Below are 13,922 nucleotides of genomic sequence, written 5' to 3' on the forward strand. Positions count from 1 at the left end.
CTATATATGGTGCCTGAATAAAACTTCCCCTAACTCTAGGTGTGACTGCTTATTCCAAGCAGGTGTATTCTATAACCCTATGCGTAATTTTTCAGAACGCCCATTCCATGGCCTTTTTTGACAACGTGCATTGGAATCTATGTGCATAAATTCCAATTAAAGCCAATTAGTGTCAATTACCTTCTATATATATAAAAGGCAAGACCAACGTTCTATGAAGCCTCCAGCCGGAAGTGTGAAGCGCCAGAGATATCCGGTTTCCCCATGAGTGAAGGAAAACAGCACAGCACGAAATCCCTCTCTCTGTAACAGTGAAGGACTCAGAGGGGGGGAGGGGAGAGAGATGCCCTCACTCTCTCTGTAACACAGAACAGCAGGAAACTTAACACTGAAGGACTGGACTCCAAGGGGGGAGGGGGAGGGAGAGAGGGCAGGGACACACACTCCCACATGCACACTCTGAAGAAAACCTTGCTAGCCCCCGTTTCATTTGCATCAGAAACGGGGCTTTTTTACTAGTATTCATTATATTATCCATGTTCTATATGCATTACCAATTGTATCTGTATTCTGAAATGGCATAAGTCATGGCGGAAAATTGTAAGCCACATTGAGCCTGCAAATAGGTGGGAAAATGTGGGATACAAATGCAACAAATAAATAAATTATAGTCTCTTAATTGGCAATTATCAGTGCTAAATTGTGTACACAAATACAGAATACGCAATTTCGGTTGCGGTATATAGAATCCCAGGGATGGTGGGTAACTGGTCATATTGCGCGATATAGCCAGCTATCTGTGAATATTCAAACACTGACCGGCTAAGTTTAGCAGCCAAACTGGACCACCGAAATCGCAGTCCCATCTTTGGCCGCTATTAAACTTAACTGGCCAGCATTGAATATTGTCTTAGCCAGTTAAGTTTTATTTATTTATTTATTACCCCGCGCTTTACCACACATGGCAGGCTCAATGCGGCTTACATAGTAACAATATAAAGAATTACAAAGTTGTAAGAAGAATATACAATTTGTAGTAAACGTAATATTAATGGGGTTAACGGATAAGTAGATTGAACATAGGAGGAATTGGGTGCAGAAGGAAATGAGCGTTAGGAGGTAGGTGAAGGAAGATGGAGAGGAATAGATATAGGATAGCAATAAGGATAATGGGAAACATGGTCAATGTATAACAATCGTCGGTAAAAATCATGTGGGCAGGCTTTAGTTAAGTTGAATCGTTAGGGTAGGCTTTCTTGAAGAGATGGGTCTTCAATGCTTTTCTGAAGGGCAAAAGGCCATTGATTGTTCGGATGGAGCTTGGTAGAGCGTTTCAAAGTTGGCTACCCAAAAAGGAAAAATTGGATGCGTAGAAGGATTTGTACTTAATACCTTTGCAGTTGGGAAGGTGTAGATTAACGTAAGTACAGGAAGACGTCAAACTGTTTCTGGTTGGGAGGTCGATAAGGTTATTCATGTAGGTAGGGGCTTCTCCGTGCAATATCTTGTAAATCATTGTATGAACTTTAAAATTAATTCTTTCTCTGATGGGGAACCAGTGAAGTTTCTATCGAAGAAGTGTTGTGCTATCAAATCTTGACCTGCTGAAAATAAGTCTGGCTGCCGTGTTTTGGGTAGTCTGGAGCTTTTTCAATATTAGGGACTTACAACCTAGAAAAACACTGTTGCAGTAATCTGCGTGTGTGAGTACAGTGGATTGTACTAGGTTCCGGAAGGTGTCCAAGGGAAGATATGATTTCATTCGTTTCAAAATCCACATTATGTTGAACATCTTTTTGTTGATGAATTTAGCATGGTTTTCAAATGATAAATGGCTATCAATCGTTACTCCAAGGATTTTCAAGTTGTCTGATATGGGAAGTTTAACCTCTGGGGTTCTAAGAGTAGTTGGGAGGAGTGGAGAGTGTTGAGATGGGAGGACTAAACACTGTGTTTTCTCTTTATTTAATTTCATCTTAAAAGCATCAGCCCAAGAGGTTAGAGTGGTCATACCTGTGTTTATTTTATCGGAGATTTCAGATAGGTTGGATTTAAAAGGGATGAATATGGTGACGTCGTCAGTGTAAATGAAGAGATTAAGGCCATATCTGGCTAGTGATCTGGCCAGAGGAATCATCATAAGGTTAAAGGGTATCGGAGAAAGCGGAGATCCCTGTGGCACTCCACATTCCGATAGCCATGGAGATGACACGTTTGTAGGCCCTTTGACTTGGTACGATCTTGTAGTGATGAAGCTTTTTATCCAGTTAATGATGTTGCCACCTATCTCAAGTTTGTCCAAAAGTTTAGTTAGGATGATAAGATCAACCATGTCAAAGGCGCTGGATAAGTCGAATTGCAGAAGGAGGATATGGTTACCAATTGCTATTTCTTGTTTGAATTTGGATATTAAGGTAATAAGGACTGTTTCTGTGCTATGGGCCGAACGGAAGCCCGATTGTGATTCATGCAGGATGGAGAACTTTTGAATATACTCATTGAGCTGCGAAGTCACTCTGTTTTCTATCAGTTTTGTAATTAGGGGAATGGAGGCAATTGGACGGTAGTTGGTAATATCGTTTGCAGGTTTCTTGGAGTTCTTTGGTATTGGTGTTAGTTGAGTCCCTCAATGATGCTGATGTTAATATTAAATTCACCTCTAGAGTGGATACTCACGAGCTTGATTTCTTGGACATTAAGATTATTGGAACATCGAATGGCGGGTTTGTTACTACCATTTATCGTAAGTTGACCGACAGGAACACCCTTCTCCATTATCAGAGCTTTCATCATAAGGCTCTGAAGAGGGGTGTTCCTGTCGGTCAATTTTTAAGGTTACGTCGCTTATGTTCTTCTGTCATTGAGTTCAAGGCTCAGGCTCGTGACATGATGGATAGATTTGTAGAGCGTGGATATCCGAAGCAGGTCATATGGAGCGCGTATAAGAGGGCAGTATATGCCTATCGTCCTTGGCTTTTTCATTCAGGCCAGGTCTCCTCCAGTAACACAGTGGCATATGTCATTCCTTTCTCATATAGAGCAGTGGGCATCTCTTCAATCATCCACAGATACTGGCATGTTCTGTCGGTCCATCCAGAGTTCAGGGAACACCCGAAGGTGGCGTACGCCCGGCAGGCTGAAGAGTTATGCTAGCCCTTGCTCTCAGTAAAATACAGGCCAATGGCTCATAATAAGAGCTAGGCTTCTTAAAATCAGAATCATCTCTGATACAAAAGAGAGCTAGCTTGTAAAAATCAGAGATCACCTTTGACACAGTTACATTTCACTGTGGCAAGTGCTGAACTGGCAAGGGTGGGGCAATCTACTCTATAAACAATCCTGAGATTGGCACCTGCAAGACGTCATAAGCAAGAGTTGCTATGGTTACGTAGAGATAGTGCTGGGTCAGCTGCACCCCGGGTGAGAATATCCAAAGGGGGGGCTACAGGAAGGTTTGGGAACATATGAAGTCATTCTGATCAACTGATAAGGACTAGGAGCCCTGTTGAGACAGCTGGGGTCCATTGAAATGAATAGGGCCAAAATTGTATATAAGCAGCAGTTTGAGGAGTATTAGTGCAGACGAGACGAGGCGAGACGAGACGAGATGAGAAGAAGAAGGGAGACTCCAGAAGGCTAGAGAGAGAGGACGTGCCATGATATGCGGTTCCATTATGTGAATGCTTAACCTACCTGTATTACCATTGGTAAGATTGTAATAAACTATCTTATTATATCTACTACATACTGGGTTCCTTTCTAATTACAAGAGTCCATACTGCCTGACGGTGTAAGCCTGTCATGAGCAGATTCAAAGTTGGGAAAGCTAGATATTTGGAGGGCATATGTAACTTTGCCCAGAGAGATGAGACGGGCCACTGCTTCCGCTGCTGGATTAGCAAAGGCAGATTCGGAGAAAATAAACATATTGGTAGCAGAGGATGGTTACTCCCTCTTGGGCTTCGAATCTGCCTTTGTAAATTTATTTAAAATTGCCCGAAGAGCTATAAGTTCTAAACACTTTTTCTCACATTTTTTAATATCCTTATCCAGGCTCCCGAAACTGCCATTTCTTTCTGTAGCTTTTAAAAGTTTTCCCTAACAAGTGCTGTAGTTCACTATCTCAAAGACATGAGAATCTGGGAAGCTTGCCCACTTTAGCTGCCTTATCAGTCCAGCACTGCTTCGGCAGAGGAGGCTCTACAGTTTACTTTTAAAAGCTCAGAAAGTGATTTTTTCTTCCCCCTTTTCCGTTCGTTTTTTTGTCCCTGTTCTATGCTGAAGTGGTACAAGTTAAACAGTCATTTACACAGGTATTCTTTTTAACCTCTCGCTGTCTGTCCTCTGTCAACTGTATTGCTCCTAAATCCGTCTAACTAATTCCCTCTCTTATCTTTTTCATATCTTTCAACTCCGGTTTCATTTCTCAAAACTGGTACAACTTTTTTTTTTTCAACATATTCTCGACGGTGGACTTATGCAAGGGTCCTTCCCTTAACGCCGATGAGATTTATGATTCCCTATCTCTAGATTTTCAGTCTGCCTCCTTCGGCAGCACTTTCTGATACACAAACAGCCTTCCCCTGGCTGCGGTCCCAAATTACCACCTTTAGCTGGGTTAATTTTTTTTAGTTAGCCGTTTCCAATTACTGGAGACTGACCCCACCCTTTGTGCAGGTTCCGGACTTCTTACAGTCTGTGGGTTGCTGCGCTTTCCCCAGTACTAATAAAGGGAGTAAGAAGCACCTTCTAACCTCTACCAAGGTACTTTTGAGGGTTTTGGGCTTTGTGCAGGACAATTTTTTGAGACTGGCCATTGCACAGTACATTTTCTTTGTCTTGTTTCTGGGCAAGTGGCCAACCATACATTGTTTACCGATTCAGCCCTGCTTGTGCTGTCTAAAGACACTCACTGAAGCAGGATAGACACGCTGATTTCAAACACACTTTTTACTGTCCTTGTGCACAGCTGTGGGTTTCTCTTAGGGTCTCTCTTTAAATCTGCCACCTTTAAATCTGGGCATCTTTAATATTGGGCACCGATATTACTTTGTTTTCAGGGTTTCTTGTTTCTGGGAAGGCTGCCAATCCTAGCTTGCTTACCAATTCAGTCCTGCTGAAGCAGCATAGCCACGCTGATTTTAAAAGTAGTTTTATCCTTACTGTTCCAGCCCGTTGTGAATATATAGAATTGATTATCTAGGTGCCTCTATATGGGGTACTTTCCAAATTGTCCCCCAGATTAATTTTTTATTGTGAATACTAACAAGTGGTTTTTTGGGGTTGCCCTTATTCAGGTACTATAATTTTAGCTGACCATTACGTTTTTTTTAAATAGGTTTTTTTTATGTTCACCGGTCTACAGTTTGCCGAGAGGTTTTATATTGGTCAAGGTGACCAAGAGTTCCAGTTTAATACTGAGGGATATTTTTGTATTCCAGTCTAAATTGACTGAGGGTTATTCCAGTTCTAGGTGTGGAACTGAGGGTTCTTCTTTTCCCCGGTCTACCGTGACCGAGAGTTTGTCCAGTCCAGAGAGGCTGAGGGTCCAGTCCAGAGAGACTGAGGGTCCAGTCCAGTGAAACTGAGGGTCAAGTCCAGTGACACTGAGGGTCCAGTTCTGAGGAACTGAGGGTTCTTCTTTTCCCCGGTCTAGCGTGACCGAGAGTTTGTCCAGTTCAGAGTAACTGAGGGTTTGCTTCTTTTCCACGGTCTAGCGTGACCGAGAGTTTGTCCAGTTCAGAGTAACTGAGGGTTTGTTGTTTTTTTGTCCGATCTCCTGACAGAGGTTGAGGGTTTTTTTTTTTTTTCTTCCGGTTCCTGGTGAACCGCGGTTTTTTTTGTAATACAGGTAACCTTTAGCCACCCTGTCTTAAGTGTCTTGTAATGGATCCTGAGTGTACTCTCAATAAGTGGACGCACTAATTGATGGGCCAGGTTTAGACCGCGGGGTTTTGCTAAGTACCTTGACTATTACAAACACATATTGAGGATTTTTTGTTTGCGTGCACATTGTAATTTTCTTTTTTGTTTTTGACCGGTTGAGCTATAATTGTACCTTTATGAAATTGCCCTAGGCAACCTTTTCTTTTTACTTAGACTTATTCACAGGTTTCCTTCCCTTTTGTGAAGTATCCCTGCACACTGGAAAGTTCTGAAGACAGGTAAGTATAAAATTCACTTCATTTTTGTTGGAATCAATTTCTAATGAAGATTTAGTCAGTCTATTAAACCCCTTTCACACTGTAATAAAGTTAAGCACATAATTACACAACACCAGTTGTACCACCCTTTGTGCCATATACTTTTCTGACTATGACCAAGCCCAAGCCCTTAGACACAATTCTAAAGTTCTTCCAGAATGAAACAAAGGCTCTCACCTGTATCTGTAAGAAATGGTTCAAAGTTTGGAATGCCAAGGATAAGACCCTTGATTGGCCCGTGTCCAGCTTTTTTGAACCTGCCAAATTACGTGGTTTAATTGCTTACAACAACTCCCATAAAAAAGTGAAGTCCAGAGATAAAAATCTCAATGCCATAGACAAATTTATTCTTATTGGGGAGCAAGAAGGTAATTCTAATCCTCTGCTCAACACCCAAAGCCCAGCACATCCACCTTTGGATGACACTGCACCCATGGCTGTACCTTCATATGAGGGGACTCCGCCTCTATATGAGCCAGGTCTTTCCAACAAACTTTTAAATTGTGGCACTGCCGTTGGATATACGCCCATACCACCCCACCTTCTTAATCCCACACCTCCACTTCCCCCCACCCATCCCATCACTCTGAACAAGCCCACATCTGTACAGATCTCCGGTACGGTAGATCTGTCACCTGTCCCTGTTCCTTCCGGTCCAGGACCCATGATTCCAGGTGCTGTTGCCCCTGCCATCCCCCAGCCCACTGATCCAGGTGCTGCCATCCCTGCCATTCCTCCAACCATTGTTCCAGGTGCCGCCACCACAGTTGCAGGTGCTGCTATCCCTATTATCCTTCAACCTGTCATCCCAGGTGCTGTTATATCCGTTCTTCCTCAACCTCTACCCCTGCCAAGTGTCCCTACTACTGCAATCCCTTCTAGCTCTGGACCAGAATCCCGGCTCCAGACCCGCCCTTCAGTCCCGAGATCTGTCACCTTTAAACAACCCTCTAAAACAGTAGAATTTAAACAGCCATCTACACCAGTGAACCCCTTGTCACTCCCTATCACTTCGGGCAATGCTAATCTAGGTCAGTTACAAATTAACTCTGTGTCTACCCTTGACAAAATAGACAAAGCTCCCAATGTCTTGCGACAACCAGGAGTTGTCAGCCTAGATTGTGGCGAGCATATTAGGTGTGGGCGCTGTCATAGGTTGGGCCATTTTTCTGCCATATGTCGACAGTCTTTTCATAAGCATGCCCGGCGTAATAATCCCCCTGTCCAGCAATCATTCCCTTTGTGGAACCTGGACCAAAGCCATTCTCAATAACTAGGCATGGACCGTACCTGAGCAAATTATTTGGACCCTATAATCACTTTGCTCAACTGTACTATTGTGAAGAACAATGCTTAAACTATTAGATTAAAGATTAGAAGTTATCCTGAGTGTGTTTGGTAATGTTCTAGTTTTAGTAGTCCTACTGTCTCTTCTGACTTAATTCTAAATAGTGGTTACTTCCTACACTGTCTTGAATTACTGTATTATCCATATATGTTTTTTTGACCTTATCTTGTGCTGACATGCCCTGCTTTAATGCCATTACTTTATCTGATATTTACTTAGGAATAAAATGGTCCCAGTTCATCAGGCTTTTTAACTCCAGAATCCCCTGTAATAGATTTGTTTTTGGCTAACTTTTTAAATATATTGTGCAACTCATTCTTAGAGAAAAAAATACAACAGAATGGTCTTGTGTCCCTCTGGTTTGAGCCCGAGTTACTCAGACCTACAAATGCATTCTTCTGTGCTTCATGCTTAAAGCTGCATCTCTGCTTTTTTGTGTGTAAACGCTCACACTGGGAAAGCCTGACAGTTTCATTTTTCTGTACTTCAAGGTTATGCTGAGTACTCTTCTCCCTCCCCCTCCCCTAGCAGAAGTGCTGCTACTTCCAAAACTTTATTACTTGATTGAGACAGAATTCTACGGCGCTTCCCCCTAAAGCCACCGGAAGCCCTAGCCTGGTTCTTTAAACATTCACTATGAACTCCCGCAAACTAGTGGTTTACAGATAGAGTTATCTATTCTGTTACTTTTTTCCTTACCTTGTTAGTCACAGACTGGAAACAAAAAGGGAAAAAAGAAAAAATGTGATCCTCTGTTTATTTTTTCCTTTATTTCACACATCTGAATAATGAAGTCTCACTGTTCACTGTCTTCTGACTAACTTTCTTTTGATTAACAGCTGTATTTTCTTCTGCTACTTGTCTATAATACTTGTCTGTAGCACTGAACAGTTTTCTTTAAACTTTTAAAGATAAGCAATGCCGCTGACAAGATAAAACTCATTATTTCTCACTTTTGATTTTTAATAAATTCCCACCGTTTACTGCTTTCTGTTCAACTCTCTTTTGATTTATATTTGTATTTTCTGCTACCGGAGAACTTTAAAGGAAATTCTTTCCCTTCCATTTTCTCTCCGACGTCACTGTGTGTGTAAAGATTTATGAACTGTCTTTCTGTTCGCAAGCGCAGATTCGTCTGCCTACAAATTAACTATTTTCTGTTTCACAGCTGCTGAATTACAGGACAGAGGAATATTTTAAAATGCACTGCACTTTTTCATGCCCAAATTCTAGACTCCTTTATGCTTGATCTATATTATAAAGATCACTCATCCAATACCCTAATAACAGCAATTTAGCTGATGACCTGGCACGCCAGGTAACAGCAGGTCAGGTGTCCTTTGGTCCTGATCTCACCCTGCCACTGCGCACCCCGGATGCATTAACCCCACCCCATACTCCACCTCTACCCCCTCCTTCCTATCCCCCATCAGCCCCCCTTCCCCCTCAGCCCTCCCTTTCTCTTCCCCCTCAGCCCTCCCTTTCTCTCCCTCCATAGCCCCCCTCTTCCCCCTCAGCCCTCCCTTCCTCTCCCTCCATAGCCCCCCCTCTTCTCCCTCAGCCCTCCCTTTCTCTCCCTCCACAGCCCCCCTCTTCCCCTCAGCCCTCCCTTTCTCTCCCTCCATAGCCCCCCCTCTTCCCTCTCGGCCCTCCCTTCCTCTCCCTCCACAGCCCCCCTCTTCCCCCTCAGCCCTCCCTTTCTCTCCCTCCACAGCCCCCCTCTTCCACAGCAGCCCTCCCTTCCTCTCCCTCCTCTACCCCTCCCCTATCCCCCGCCGCCCCTCCCTTCCTCTCCCTCCTCTACCCCTCCCCTATCCCCCGTAGCCCTCCCTTTCTCTCCCTACAAAGCCCCCCTCTTCCCCCTCAGCCCTCCCTTTCTCTACCCCTCAGCCCTCCCTTTCTCTCCCTCCACAGCCCCCCTCTTCCCCTCAGCCCTCCCTTTCTCTCCCTCCACAGCCCCCCCTCTTCCCCTCAGCCCTCCCTTTCTCTCCCTCCATAGCCCCCCCTCTTCCCCTCAGCCCTCCCTTTCTCTCCCTCCATAGCCCCCCCTCTTACCCCTCAGCCCTCCCTTTCTCTCCCTTCACAGCCCCCCTCTTCCCATAAGGGAGCTGCTCAAACGTTCTAAACAGTATAGTAACATGGGTAGACATTCCCCGTGTGGTAAATGTGTATATTGCTGCCATTCTGTGGACACCAGTGTGATTGACATCCCACATAGTGATAGACAATTTTTTTAAAGATATAACACTACATGCATTAGTGAATGTGTTGTTTATTGCATTTGGTGCCCATGTGCATTATATTACATAGGACACACAAACAGACAGCTAAAGAACCGGTTGGCAGAGCATGTTAGCAATTTACGATTAGGTAAAAGGGAGAATCCGTTGGTGTCCCATTGGCAGCGATACAACCATACTATTGACCAGCTCCAGTGTGTTGTATTGTCTTAGATTTCACCTACCAATAGAAGCGGGGACATCAGCGCTCGTTTACTTTTACTTGAGTAGCGATATATTTATACATGGGGTACGGTAACACCGCACGGCCTCAATTTGGAGGTTGAGTGGGTGTGACGTATCCGTAATGTTGCGTGCATGCTTTTACGCAAGGGTCCCTTAGTATTTAAATAATGAGATTATGGGGCTGGCGTACAATAGTTTCCAGTGGTGCGATTCTCGGGCGGAAGCCCGGCCGACTACCACGTAGGCGTGCAGCCTGATATAGGATTATCTGTAAGTACACTTTAATATGTTGATTTACAATGCTTGATTAAAATAAAAGATAAAAGTGTAGCGGTTGATGTGTAATAATATTGTTACAGCTTTGGTTCCTCCTGAGGAAGGAGAACGAAATACCAATCAGCATCGGGGAACCGGCGGTTTGATGTTTACAATTACGGATGCATGTCCCCAGCCAACCCAATTTTGGGTTTTGGGTATTCTCAGCGATATTTTTCATCAATTTGGAACATTATTGCAGCCTGAAGAATATTCATACAGTATACGCATATGGTGCAACATTGTATTAAGCTCGTTTTAGTCAACTACAGGACAACTGATATAGAGCACACGCAGGTTCAAATTTATAGAACTAGCGTGGACTGTGGACTCTTTGATCAAGTCGACAAGTTTTAAGTTGACATGTTTATAATGTATTTGTTGGCAATAATTTGCTGCACCTTGTGAGATTTGTATAGCGCTGTGTACTATTATCATGAATACTGATGGGTGGCTGGAGTATGCACGTGTTTGAGTGAAGTAAGTGTGTATTTCATGTTGTTTTGTATGGTTGATTGACATTAATTGTCAATAAAAAAAGGTTTTTGATATGTTCTGGAGTCTTATGTAGCTATTTGTTTAAACTGACTCTGGTTTTGAATACATTCCCTATTGTTAGATAGTTGGTTAGTAATATATTACCATGACTGGTGGGAAAGGATCCTCGTTGGAGTAGGAAATTTAAGTGAGTGGTGAGATCAGCGATGAAACACATTGGAGTGCTTTTCAGAAGGTAGTTGGGACAAGGGTTAATTTGGCAATAAGACCTGGAGAGTTTAGAGATGGTTTTGGAGACTTCTTCATTAGTAAGGAGGGTGAAAGTGGTCCAATATCGGTCAGCCGGTACTTCAACTGAGCCAGGGTCCAGTTCATCAAGAAAGGTGTCTACAGTGGAAGTAAACTGGGAAATCGACTTGCGAAGATTAATGATTTTGTCGTTGAAATACTTAGCTAATTGGTCAGCAGAAGGACGGTTTGAAGATGATGAAGTTACTGGATCAGTATTTAGGAGAGTTTTTATAATTTGAAATTGTTTGAGCCGGACATTCAATATCGTTCACCAGAAATGGCCCAGCATTGAATATCCGGGTCAACGCTGATCGTAGCACTTATAAGGGCTGCCTCCCGCGATTTCAATATTGGCCGGCTTGAGTCTTTCTGGTACTGGGAGATGAGAAGGAGGATCATTCATGGAGAAAGGAGGGAAAGAGCTTGGTTCCACCCCGGCCGTTTCAGTGGAAAGGTTCTGATTTTTTGGCCCTTCTCAGGGTATCAGAGGAGACCAGGAGCCCTGACCTTAATATTTCTCTCTAGAGACTGCTGTAAATCCTCCAAAGACCAGCAGTTTCACGGTTTAAAAGAGCAGGAACCAAGGCCGATTCTTGAAGGACATAGTTTTTAAGGTCCTGATCTGCTCTTTCCCTCTAATTAGAACATGGGACCAGCAGTGGGTGATGATTTCTTGTATCACTCTTATCATTTATCAATCCTGGAGACAATTCAGCAGCTTCAGCAGCAGCTCACGGTGCCAGACAGTATTATAAGCTAAGGAAAGGTCGATAGAGACACATTGATAGATCTTTTATTGATCTCAAAGGCTGCTTCAGAATTTCAGCTGCTCTGCCCCTTATTTCAGTCCTGTTACAAGAGCTAGAGAAGGATCTGTATCTGATTCAAAGGGGAAGAATCACATGGGGAACACTGGATAGTCTTATGGTCACTCAGTCCTGGCCTCGCACTGTCATCTTAAGATTGAAAGCAGAGCCCAGACAGATCCTGATCATACGTAGAAGTTTCTGGAGTGGAGGAGCTACAGAAAAATGTATCAAATTCTTTTTCATAAATCAGATGCTGTCTACTGAAAATGCAGATAAATACAGTCCTTACCCAGAGAGATCAGGGTCTCATAATTCTCCTTCATCACCTCCCTGTAAAGCTCCTTCTGCCCTTCATCTAAATACTCCCACTCCTCCTGGGAGAAAGAGACAGCGATGTCCTCGAATGCCACCCGCATCTGAAATACAAACCAGAAACACACTCAGGGACAGGCAGAGGTGCTCCGAAAGCATTAGATTTCAGCTGGCTTCATTCTCTTAACATTTAAGGATGGAAGACGGGTTGCCAGGAACTGTCAGACTTCTTCCCCTGGGTTTGTCCCTAGACTCAGTTTTGACTGTGGACACCAGATCTGTCCTCTTTCTCTGTTATTCTTCAGTTCAGCAATTGAACCTTTACTTGAATAGATTTGAATTTGTCGTCTGCTGATATTTGGTGAAAAATGTCAATAAACTACACAGAAATCTCCATTATACACTGTCAACGTCTGACTTGTTTGACTAACCTTGAGAAACTGGCACCAAGGGTAATAAAGACGTTATTTAAATATAATGGTGTATCTGCTTATCAAATAAATCAAAACTTTAAGTAATGTTTGGTAATCAAGACTTTTTTCTATCTGGGGATTAAGACAATATCTAGATTTTTGTATCTTTTCAATATTAATATCCATATGATTAAAAAATATCTGAAAGGCTGGTTAGAAGTTGGTAAAAATTATAACATAAAAAAGTTTGAGATTATCTGTCCGTCTGTGGGTAAAATAACTCTCCCAACATTTAAAGGCATGGGATAAAACTGGTCGCAGTGTGAAAACCAGTAAAAACAGGCAAAACTGGACCAGGGGTTCTACAGAAATAACCCCCCCCCCTCAAAAAAAATAGGTCCAATGTATTTCTATACGAGCAGGAGTTTCAGCTTCTGAAGCAGAAAAAACTTAATGGAACAGGACGAGGTTTGGCTGTAGGTAAACCTGGTAAAAAGATATATCAGGTTTGAAAACGGGCCAAATTGGAGCAGGGATTCCAAAGAAATAAGCCTGGTCCTCTGCCCACCCCCCCCAACCCACTCCAGCTGCTGTAACAGAGCAATTAAACAATTCCTCCTTTCAAAATGAGGAAGTGAGTTCGATTCCCACTTCAGGCACAGGCAGCTCCTTGTGACTGGACAAGTCACTTAACCCTCCATTCCCCCATGTAAGCCGCATTGAGCCTGCCATGATTGGGAAAGCGCAGGGTACAAATGTAACAAAAATAAAATAGATACTATTGGAGATTCTACGTGGAATGTTGCTATTCCACTAGCAACATTCCATGTAGAAGGCTGCGCAGGCTTCTGTTTCTGTGAGTCTGACGTCCTGCACGTACACTCACAGAAGCAGAAGCCTGTGCGGCCACATTGGTGATCTGCAAGGGCCGACTTCTACATGGAATGTTGCTAGTGGGACTCTGGGCAAGTCACTTAACCCTCCATTGCCTCATGTAAGCCGCATTGAGCCTGCCATGAGTGGGAAAGCGCAGGGTACATATGTAGCAAAAAAAACCCCCAAAATATCACACTTCCTCATGTACAGCCACAAAACAACCTTTTAGGGTGGATAACGTTCACAATGAGTTCCTTTTATTATCCCCCAGAAAGAAGAGAGAAGATTTTTTCAGTTTTGAAACAGTATAAGTCATCACAAGAACAAAATATAAGAAAACCAATGCACTGAACTAGTGGCTTATAATCCATTTTAGTTATGTTTAAACAAAT

At 43.1% G+C, this 13,922-nt stretch overlaps 1 protein-coding gene across 1 annotated transcript in view; it reads right to left on the bottom strand.

Annotated features, from left to right (window-relative positions):
• LOC115463327 (oocyte zinc finger protein XlCOF6-like) overlaps nt 1-13,922 on the bottom strand; it is a 40,079-nt gene that overhangs the window by 21,436 nt on the left and 4,721 nt on the right. The window contains exon 2 of the mRNA XM_030193735.1: nt 12,219-12,345. Coding sequence (XP_030049595.1) covers nt 12,219-12,345 — 127 coding nt within the window. The remainder of the gene's footprint in view (nt 1-12,218; nt 12,346-13,922) is intronic.

The sequence above is a fragment of the Microcaecilia unicolor genome, chromosome 1 (assembly GCF_901765095.1).
Source record: "Microcaecilia unicolor chromosome 1, aMicUni1.1, whole genome shotgun sequence".
In the NCBI taxonomy this organism is placed as follows: Eukaryota; Metazoa; Chordata; class Amphibia; order Gymnophiona; family Siphonopidae; genus Microcaecilia; species Microcaecilia unicolor.